Source organism: Anolis sagrei, chromosome 1, assembly GCF_037176765.1.
Source record: "Anolis sagrei isolate rAnoSag1 chromosome 1, rAnoSag1.mat, whole genome shotgun sequence".
NCBI lineage: Eukaryota > Metazoa > Chordata > Lepidosauria > Squamata > Dactyloidae > Anolis > Anolis sagrei.
The window spans coordinates 205420254-205431785 of record NC_090021.1 but is presented as its reverse complement, the minus strand read 5'-3'; the positions used below and the strand labels follow the sequence as shown (position 1 = coordinate 205431785).

Sequence of the window (11532 nt, the reverse complement as noted above, 5' to 3'; positions counted from 1 at the left end):
CATCACCCTTACTTCGCTCTCACAATCACCTTAGGAAATCAGGACCCCAGTGATCTCAGCTGTCAACTACAACTCCCAAATTTGTGAATTCATGTTTTGGTGGGGGGACGGGACTGGAATAACTGTTTTTCCATTGTCCCCACAGCTTTGGGGGCCATCAGATTTCAGGTGAGTTTGTAGGAAGTCGGGGGGAGGCAGCGTTCTTTCATTCTCCTGCTGTTGCAAGTACAGCTCCAGACTTTAAAAGGATGGACAGTAGTTGTAATCACTTTTCCTCCCCTTCCTCTCAGGGCCTGGGATCACTATGTGAATGTACACACAGCAGCATCTCTGTGTGTACATTCACCAACCCCCAGAGTTGGACACGACTGGGGAAAACCTTTACCTTTACCTCACCCAAGGAGCTCCTCTGGTCATTCTAAGCAAACTACAAACCCCAGGATTCCACGGGATGCAGCCATGGCAGCTAAAGTGGAACCACAGTGATATAACCTTCAGTGTTAAAGGGCCCCAGGTTAGTCTGTGCAGAAGGGCAGCCAAAGAAGCAACACCAATCAGTGCAGAACACTACACAACCAGAAGTATGAACGACTAAACAATTTTTTTATTAAAAAGAAAAGAAATAAATACTGCAGAAACAATAACCAAACATACAAAGAGACTGACATTTGTTAAAACATGGTGGTTGTTGTGTTGAAACAGTTAACTTATTTTTCTTTTTACAAATACTTAAATACAAGAAAGCACTTGCCAGCTATTTTTTTCTCTCTTTTTAATACTGCCTTAAGCATATCATCGCATCAATCAGAAGCATATTATGGTGGCAATATATCTGGAATTTCTGTGGAAATAAATACTTCAAAAATGAAGTGCTGGAGAAGGAAAATGCTTGCATCCAGCAAGCCTTAGGGACACTTTCTCACAGCAGAGTTTTGGTGTGTCCTCCGAAACATAACAACATCTGCAAACTATTTTCAAGATTGGCTTAGTGGATGTAACAATAGTCAACCAGTCAGTGAAAAGGAATTTGACAGAATGTGGGTCACACAAGCCATTTTTAATATGATCACTGTCTGGATATGCTTGTATTAGACCTTCAGGATTCATGCAATATCCAGTTTCCACTGGGGACCCCTTAAAAGCTCTGCCGTTCCTGCTGGCTCCTCCTCGTTTCCTTAGAGTGCTCATTACAAGTAAACAAAAAATGTGTAATAAGAGACGGTCATCCATATGCAGCCATTTTAAGAGATGCATTGTGATGAAGATAATTGGGTAGGTTGGCTCATGTGCTAGCTTTCAACAACAACAACAACGACAACACCCAGTATAGAAGTGTAGAAAATTTGTATAGCAGAACAGCACTTATTCCCTTAACACAGTGCTGAGGCTGTTTTCCTTCATACTGAAGGAGGCAATTAGGAGGGAAGTAAGACTAACATTCCTTTCTAATTAAGGAGCTTTTAAATAGCTAAAACTTAGCACCATTCATTTGTTAGGGCGTTGAGATTTAACCCAAGATATCCCAATAGCCTACAATTTCCTTATGAAAACGGCATCAAAACAACTTGGCTCTTAGACCATGATTGGATTTTTCATGAGAGTCAGAATGGCAAAGAGGAAGATTCTGCACTTGAAAATTACCCTTAAATCAATAACGTATACATATTTTAAAATCCCCCCCCCCTCTTCCCATTCTCTTCTGGGCTTTTGCACTTTTGACATTTCTAGATGCTCTTTGAATCTGACTTGCTTAATTTCTTTCAATCTCCAGCCATCTCATTAAGAAATTATATTTCAAAGTCTCTTAACACAGCTTTTTCCCTCTGGATGACCACTCTTTCCAATTTTGAGGATAAACATAAAGGAAAAGCAATCGTATCCTTTGGGTGGTGGGAAATCAAACTGTCTCATAGGGGAAACCTTCAAAACGAAGAGAGTAGGAATATTGCAAATTTATTTTAAAAGCAATATTTTTTTGCACGGTAATCAAAAATCAACGTCGGTATTCAAAAATAGATCTAAAAATAAGCATCCTCCAGGACATCGCTTCTTCCGGTGCTACCGATCCTTTCATTTCTCTCGCACATTCAAAAAGAGCTCCCTTCATATTTGGTATTTATCCAAGTAACATTGACATCCCTTCAGAAATCCACTTCTACACAACGGCTCTCCCAGTACAGTTTCTTGCCCAATGCGGGTGAGCCACGGGCTTGAAGCATTGACTGCCCATAACAATAGACCATTTTCCTTGGGCACTTCTTGTCAAGTCTTCACCTCTCCCACACAAACACACTGTCCTTGCCATCTTCGTTCAAGTGACAGAGCCATTCACATCACTGTACAACTCTTAGCTTTGTCCTTTCGCAGGTCTGTAGTAACTGTTGAGAGTTCTGGCCGGCCAGGCATGTGCGAAATCCGTTGTTTTGCCCTCTGTGACTTGTTTCGCTTGACGTTTTTATTCGTTTTGTTCACGCAGGCCAGCGTAGCCACATGGAAAATGTCTCTGACACTGTTTTCTGACTGCAAGGCTGAGCATTCAATATAAGTGGCTGCTCCAATCTGCTTGGCCATGTTTGCTCCCTGGGAAAGGGTGGAGAAAGAAGGAGAAAAAAAAGAAAGAGGTTCAATTTATTTGATTTTTGCTCTGTTTTCCTCTACCTGTGCAATGAGAGTGAAGATGATACTGAGAGCAGCCACCAACAGAAGACCACATAGAGTTACCACAAGCTGAACAATCAGAAAATGATAACTGAAAATAATGTGAAGATACACATTTTCCCTAGTTAGCAACTGTAATCTAATACTAGGAGCCCCTTGTGCTGGCAGGATTGCTGACGGAAAGGTCTGCGGCTTGAATATGCAGAGCGGGGTGAGCTCCCATCTGTCAGTACCAGCTCCCCATGCGGGGACATGAGAGAAGCATCCCACAGGATGGTAAAACATCTGGGCATCCACTGGGCAACATCCTTGCAGATGGCCAATTCTCTCACACCAGAAGTGACTTGCAATTTCTTAAGTTGCTCCTGACACGAAAAAATCTAATAATATAATAATAAAATATCTAGAATTTAGTTTACAGTCCATGCAAACACAGCAATTGTATAGATGCAACTTCAATAAAATGTGCTTTTAGAAAATAAGGCCAGCTTGTTTCTATATATATGGCTAGCACATCTTCATATCCTATGTACTCTTCTTTTTATTTCTGTTTTTACTTTGTATTTTTTTTAAAATAAAGTGAATAGAAAATAGAGATAAACCCACTGAGAAAGCCATAACAAGGGGATCTGAAGACTACAATAATAACTGGGTTGGCAGTAGTGGAAAAAGAAATGACCTACTTATTTGTGTGCTTTTGGCCTGACAAACTTCAGGATCAGTTAGAGTAGTGTAATGTAGGGTTCTGTCTTTCACAGTTCATTACTTTATGTCAATGGTCCAAAGTCCTTACATGTCTAAAAGTCGTCATGAAACCTCCTAGGATGGCATGCCCACTAGACCTTTGCATTAGACAGAGCTCATGAGAGCTTAGTCACAGCTAGAAAGAAGAATGGGTTTCAACATTTTCCAGAGCCCTGGTGTTTGACATAAAAGTTGAATGTTGAGCTGTGACTGGATTAGAAATTCACAATATCTGGACAAATGCACTTTATTTGCCAAGGAAAACATGTTGCATTCATGCCTGTGGTACAAAATAATGTTTGTGCAGAAGATTTCCAGATCTGGGAGGTATGTTATTTTTTCCTAACACAGGTCAAGAAGTTGAATGAGTTTTTTGTGACTTTCTGATGTTGACTTTAAAAATCTAACAAGTTTCAGAGGACAACAAATCTAGTCAAACTGGGTCAGGCAAAACCACCCCTCAGTTTTCCTCCCTAAGTTAGCCTTTCCCAATCAGGGGAACTTTCAGATGTTTTGGCCAGCTGATAGGAGCTTGCCAACAATTTGATAAGGTAGGAATCATAATTCAAAATATTTGGAAGGTCACTGGAATTTCTTTTGAAGTGATAGAATGGAGCTCTTCTAAAAGTAAGAGATTAGGAGTGTTTTGAGATCAGATGGCATATGTGCCAATCTTAATGAAAGCTATGGGGAAGCTAGAGGGAAACCAACACACAGTGGTGCTGGCAACATCCGTAGTTTGGAGGGGGCTGAATCCGCTTTCACTTTAAATGTGCTATCCTGATCTAGTTCAGCATCTGGATCATTCAATCCAACTGTAGACTAAAATCTGGAGCTATTTTGCTCACCTACTAACATGGAAGCCACCAGTGGCCACTACAAACAAGCACACAGATGCATATGTGTGCGTGCACACAAGCAAGCCTTGAAATCAATAGGATTTGCTTTCCGATAAGCAGGGCTGGAATTAAACTGTATGGCTAAAGGACAGGAGAAACAGCGAGAAAAAAAAGTTATTTCAGATTTCTAAGCCTTTCCCTAAATCAATAGGATTAATCTTAAAGAAGGGCTGCTTGTCACTGAGCCATTGACAGCTGCTCAAAACAACTAAGGGTTTTATAGAAGTATAGATAAAGGATGCCTGCAGTTATTCTGTACAGAAGGCTCATAAGCTGGAACAAAATAAATAGCTTTCCCGTTTTCCTGTTGCACGTTCTGTAACATATTTGCTCTGAATTAGGGATGTGGAAGTTGGAGAGGATGCAGACTGTAGATAACTGCCAGAAAACAGTTCTATAGCTAGAAAAATAAATTTTGCCACCAACATTAGGAAACACCTCACATACTTTATCAGTATCTGGTCTAACTGCAACTATCTGATAGGCATCCAGAAACCATTAAATTGCTGAACATAACGATAAGCAGATTCAGAAATGTGGGCTGCCTTGCTGAAGCAACTAAACTTTGTGCAAACTTAGCATTTGGAGGAGAAAGAAGGAATCCTTCAACCAATATGTGTGAACAAAGCTCATCTTTTAACATGCTCAAGTGGCAAACAGATGGCTTTGGATTTGGGGAGTTGATTAATCTCCAGCAAGAGAACTTAACCACAGAAACAGGACACTGGTAACCACTCAGAAGAAAAATATTGGGGTAGACCAACTTTATTCGTTATTATAGAAAGCTTTGATTTAGTATCCACAGAAATGCAGCCCACAAAGCAACATACCCTAAAGCCTTGGGAAAAAGCCAAACCATATGACTTAGAAGCCCCTACCAAAAACAACACAGCTCTAGGGGTTTTCTAGTCCCTATAGCTTCCCCTGCAATGTTTCTGTGTGAACTAGGGGACAGGCAGAGAATGAGATTATATGGTAGTAGCCATTATACAGGACCACAGACAGTCATTGCTAACTTGGAAACAATGCAGTGGTTTATGGCTAAGATGAACTTTTTGGGAAGGAAGGGTGGCAGAGGCAGGACAAGCAATGGAATTTTCTTTCTTATTACAGTGCTATTTTGAAGATGTGCAGCTCTGAGATTTGGTTCCAGAGTTTACCTCATTCAACACTATGTTCTGTTATGAGTTTTAAAATTTAGTAGGGCTTTTAAAAATACATTTTAGTCTTGATTCTGGATATTAGAATCACTTCCACAAGAACTGGAACTGAACAGGAAACAATGTGGGGGTCATGTGAGATTGAAGTGCTCCCAGGAAAAATGATGTTGGTAAAGTTGAAAACAGAAGATTCTCTGCTGTTCCATGTGTGTTCCTATGACAATTCTGTGAAATTTCATCTTCTCTATTTTTTCTTCCCACCCCAGAATTTCTGCCATCAGGAAAGAAATAATGGAGATGCAGTGCCTTGTGGCTATTGGATATGTGTCCAAACTCCTGACATATTCTATTTCCCAGTTGTTGTTTTTTTGCAAAATGTGTCCAGACATTGTATTCATTAGTTCTATATTCCAAGTGCAGGCAACTTCCAAATGTTTTAGACTGCAATTCCCATAAGACAAGTTACAAATGATTAGGGTAGGTGCCCAGAAAAATGTTAATAAAATAGATATATGGAGCTGTAGTCCAAAAATATTTGACATTAAATCTCTATATTATTATCTTGGAGTTAGACCCAGGGAACTCACAGCTGAATAGTCACTCTGGATGCGCTACTAAATCTAAGTGACCTAAACAAAAGCAAGGTTAATTCTGTATTTTTGCTTGAGAATGATAGGTCATCAATGACTCAGCAAAATCTTCATGAATGTCAAAATATTTTGCCCATATGCAATTCAAGTAGGACAAGTTTCTTGAAAGTCAGTTATTAAGCAACCCACTGACAAAACTTTGTCTGGAAAAAGAAAAGCAATATTTCTTGCATAAACTGACTTCAGTCCTGTCTTTATATCAAGTTGCTTATCAAGTTCCAACAGATACAAAACAGAAAACTAAAGGGCTTGGCATTGTCTAGTCCAGTAGTTCTCAACCTGTGGGTCTCCGGATGTTTTGGCCTTGAACTCCCAGAAATCCTAACAGCTGGCAAACTGGCTGGGATTTCTGGGAGTTATAGGCCAAAACACCTGGGGACCCACAGGTTGAGAACTGCTGCCAAAATGAAAAACCAGCACTATAGAACTAGCAACTCTATTTTTTTAAAATGTGATTGTGTAATGAGGACATTGATTCCTAATGCTCAAAAGAAACTGTAAAACTTACAGAGAGTAGCCAAGTGTATTTGAAATTACATTCATAATTTTCAATTGATTTTTTCTCAGTTAACTATACATGTGAGTGTCTTAGTAGTGGGTAATTTGACTGTTGCACTTACACTGGATTTATGTTTGTAAATATCTCTCTCTCATATGTAGTCCCCACATTACAATGCCATGGGGGAAAGAAGAGTTAGCTTCATGTAAATCTCTACCTCACTTCTTAGATTTTTTTTCATGTCAGGAACGACTTGAGAAACTGCAAGTTGTTTCTGGTGTGAGAGAATCGGCTGTCTGTAAGGACATTGCTCAGGGGACGCAGATTTAGAGAAATCAGTGGAGGGGAGTATGTGCCCTTCCAAGACTGCAAATTTCTCCATCACTCATTACTGCCTATGATGGTTAAGGCTGATGGGAGGTGTAGTTAAACATCATCTAGGACTCCAGTACAGAGCATAAACTAAATGATATGCTATGGTACTGTGCATCAGACTCTCAATTACTACTGAGGAGCACTTTATAATGGGGATTTCACAGAATGGATAATCACTTGTGCTACCTTCTTCCACCATGCACGTGTTATTTGCATGAGTTATTTCTGCCCATTCACATGCTTCATTTGCAGAATCCTACCACCATGTAGAGTTTTCCCCATACAGAGCTTAAAGTCATTTCATATAATATTATTAACATTAATATTATTAACATGATATTATTAACATAATATCAAGACATCATTGCATCATCATCCAAACTTTCTGCCATAGTTAATGGCCCAAAATGGGAATTGTGGTATTAAACCTTTGAATGTGGGAATCTGCCTTATTTGAATTGATTTTCGGCAGTGCTCCAGGGTTGCAGACTTTCCTAATCCTACTTGGGTACATTAGAGACAAAAACCATGGCAATCCATTGACAGCACAAGTATTTTTTAAAGTTTCCATTTCAAAGTACTACATGTCAGCAGCCTTGATGTGTCATAACAGCCTAGAATCAATGATAGCAATGATAAAGTGGTCAAAATCAGTGTGATATACCTAGCACTTCTTGAAACACTGTATCCCCAAAACCAATTGAATAAAATAAAGTCATTAGCAATCAAAATGTAATATTGCACTTACTTGATCATATGATACTGGCGTTTGCCTGTGATTGGACAGCTCTACTAGTGTACTAACATCTGTGCGAAGGTCAGACTTGCAGCCCACAAGAAGCATTTTGGTGTTGGGACAAAACTCCTGGATTTCACCTTTCCACTGCAAAAATATTATTTTGTTAGACTCCCATTGCCACAAAAGTGATGAGATGAATCTCTTTGTACACTTAAATCTTTTAAAGAGCTGTTATTCATAGTCTCTTGTGTCATCATTTGAATACATATACATTATACTGAAACTGTGGAATTAAGCAATTGTCATTTTCCAACCTGTTGAACACTTCCAGTGGAAGACTCACTGGACAGATAGCAGAAACAGTGATCAATTTCTAGGCACAAAGAAGAGCACTGAAATGTTATATCTTTGGGCTAACATCTTCCAGAATTTCATATCATTACTGGGGGATTTTGGGCACTGCAGTTTAAAAAGCAACTTTATCCACATTCTAGCATATAGATGTGCAAGTCCAATTTCCACAAGAACTTCAACATGAAGGAAGGTGGATGTCACAAAGATCCCACCATGTGAAAACTTTCAGCTGTGAAAGAAAATGAAGCTTTGCCTAATTTATAACTTTTTTAAAAATCTATATCCTACAATTTGCTTTTCATATGGCAATACCCTGAAATAGACCAGGAAAATCTTTATTAGAAAGAGAGCTGTTTGCTTGTCAGAAGATGTCTTACATATCTATACTGTAACTACTTTGACTAAAGCATGAAGACTTTTCTATCCCCAGGAGTTTTGCTGGGAGAAAGAGTACAGACATGAAATATGAGGCTTGGCATTCCCTACAGATAGGCCAGCTGCCATGGAATAGGTTACTCCCTCCCTATGACTCAACTGATGGAAAATATATAATCAGGGGAGTTTCTTAAAGCAAGTTTAAACAATCCCCCAAATTATTAACTGAAGTATATAATTAGATAAAATATGTTCTTCACTTATGTCACACATGTGGCATAGTCTGTGTGATGCACAACTTAATTTGCATTGTAGGGCAAATCGTGAGCCCTGAATACAAAGTATCTGCATACTCATGCATAAAAACATCCAATCCACAAAAGTATTCTATCAGCAACATTTCTAGATTTGGGTATGTTACAGAATATATAGAAATAGGGCATGAAATGGATGAATATCACCACAATCAATGCTGACCCATACTAACTACCATTAAAAGCAATGGAATTAAAGGATGCACAAGCCCCGCAGATACTATTTCAATGCATGGTTGAGATCACAAAGAGAGATACAAGCCTATCTTCTAGGTTTAAATTTTATATGGAGCACGGTTGAAATCTTGTAGCTTTTTCAATTTCCAGGAGTCCCAACCAGCATGGTCAAGAGTGAGGAAGAATGGGAGCTGTAGTTGTATTGAACACCACCCCTGGTAGCAAACCCAGGCACATATGACTTGCATGCACATGGGACTTTGTGCAATCAATCACTTTCCACTCTTCCTGATTGTATAGGGAAAAACACATCCACTGGACCACTTAAGTCCCATTGGATTTACAACTCAGTTTTGCTTGATTAGACACACTGAATACTTCACTGTTTTCAGCTGATGTGCTGTAACTCACAACATGCCAAGTCTGCCATGAACATCTTTGGGGAAATGATGAGAAAGACAGCTGTAACAAAGGTGCAAGGATGGGTAGAGTGTGTGTATGGACCTTCGATTGTCAACTTATAGCAATTCCTTGGTTTTCATAGGGTTTTCTTAAATAATGAATATTCCGTTTCTCCCTCTGAAATATTGCTCATATCACCTGGTATGCGCTGGTTGTCTCCCATCAGAGTTCAAATCGGGACGGACTCTTCTTCATTGCTAAGATCAGACAGGGTTTAGCCATTTTTAGGATAGCTAAATACCCAAATGTGAGTGTGTGGTCATGTACTTCTAACTTAGGTTATTCCTATTCATCTACACTGCTTAATTCACAAGGGTTTACAGTAGTACAAGATAACTATGCTGCTTTGCAGTCCAAATGGTTAGGCCGTGCTTTTTTCGTGTCAGGAGCAACTTGAGAAACTGCAAGTCACTTTTGCTGTGAGAGAATTGGCCGTCTGCAAAGTCATTGCCCAGATGTTTTGATGTTTTACCATCCTTGTGGGAGGTTGCTCTCATGACCCTGCATGGGGAGCCGGGGCTGGCAGGGGGAGCTCATCCACACTCTCCCTGGATTCAAACCTCTGACCTGTTGGTCTTTAGTCCTGCCGGCACAAGGGTTTAACCTTTAGCTGGGGCTCCTATGCTAAAATAGCCCATGCTAAAATATATCCACTGAAAAAACTAGTTGATGTTGAGTCAACAAACAGGTAAATCAATTGGGTTCTACCTAACACTAGGGCTACTCATAGGATTCAGGTCATCCTTCATTTGCCCTTCTTCATTTCCCATTGTTTCTCTCATCTTCTTTTGCTAACACAGAAAATCTATTATGGGAAAAATGAAGATGCAATAATTACATAATGACTTTTAACTGGGAATAGTAAGGAGCAAGGGGTTCTGCATTGAGATTAGAAAAATATATAGAACATGGATGAAGGCAATTAATGCCTCCTATTTAAAATAAGGAGCAGTATTACCATTATTTTTGTATTCTAATGCACACTATGGTGGGCGAGGTAGGCAGAAATTCAAGCTGAGAGAAGGAATTTGGCACAAGATGTGCCCCAAGTCAGAATGTTGAGATGAACTCTCCCTGCTCTTCAGTGTTGACACTCTCTGTACGTCAGATTATGTTTTCAGTACACAGAAAAACTTGATTCCAAATTGGTATTGATGTTAGCAGCGATAGCAATTTTGAAAGCACGAGTATTGTTTGTTTTAGTATCACTGAACTGAGTAGCAGGAAATGAAGGTGAAAGGGGGAGTAGCAGTTGGCTCAGTTAAGTAATTTCTCTTGGAGGGGAGAAATACTGCACCCTTCCCCATAACTTGCCAAGACAAAGAGAGGGCTGTAAGTGATCCCATAGGCTTGGCCACGCATAAACACAGCAGCAGGACTGTGGCATCTTCAGCCTCCCAATGTTTTTGGGCTGCAATTTCCATAACTCTTCACCACTGGCCATGCTGGTTCAGGCTAAAGTTTCCTTACTCCAGAATATAGGTCAAACCATCTTGAGAACAAAAGTTCCCCACTCTTTTATGGCTTCCAGAAATCACATGAAACAGTGAGTGTTCAACAGCATTGGGGCTGCCAGGAATCCCAAGAAACATTGCCCTGAAAATATCTTGAATTTAACGCTTCATTTATATACAACTCCTTTTCTCAGATATCTACCTTTCCCCCCATGAAGCCGTGGGGAGCATACAATTCTCATATAAAAGGCCACAGGGAGCTCTCTATTTGTAACTTACCAGATATATAAGTTGAGGACAGATTACTATGACTTGTGAGTAAGTTGGAGGTGAAAGAGAAGGTAAAGTTTAAGGCACACAAGCAGGAATGCATATGTGAAAGGTGCAGATGTCTATATGGTGAACCTGGCCCAGATTGCTGTTTAAGTGCCTATTACCATCTCTGGTAAACAATGCCTGTGAAAAATAAAGGCAGCCCTCCCTCTTTCCCCACTTTTTTTTGGTCTGAGCAGCATTCAGCAACATAGTGGGGAACCCAAATAATATAGTGTGCCTGGTAGCCAGAATTGCAGTAAGCCCCTACAAAAATGGACATTACCACTCTACTCCAACTCCAGCATTGACCCTGGTTTTTGAGGTTGATTTTTGTCAATTTTTCCAACTTATACACAA

The 11532-nt window shown here is 39.8% G+C and overlaps 1 protein-coding gene across 1 annotated transcript in view; it reads right to left on the bottom strand.

Annotated features, from left to right (window-relative positions):
* Nucleotides 1-586: 586 nt before the first annotated feature.
* Nucleotides 587-11532, bottom strand: part of RND3 (Rho family GTPase 3) — a 32017-nt gene continuing 21071 nt past the window's right edge. Inside the window, exons 4-5 of the mRNA XM_060776589.2 lie at nucleotides 7734-7868; nucleotides 587-2580 (exon numbers count right to left, since the gene is read on the bottom strand). Coding sequence (XP_060632572.1) covers nucleotides 2329-2580; nucleotides 7734-7868 — 387 coding nt within the window. The 3' untranslated portion in view covers nucleotides 587-2328. The remainder of the gene's footprint in view (nucleotides 2581-7733; nucleotides 7869-11532) is intronic.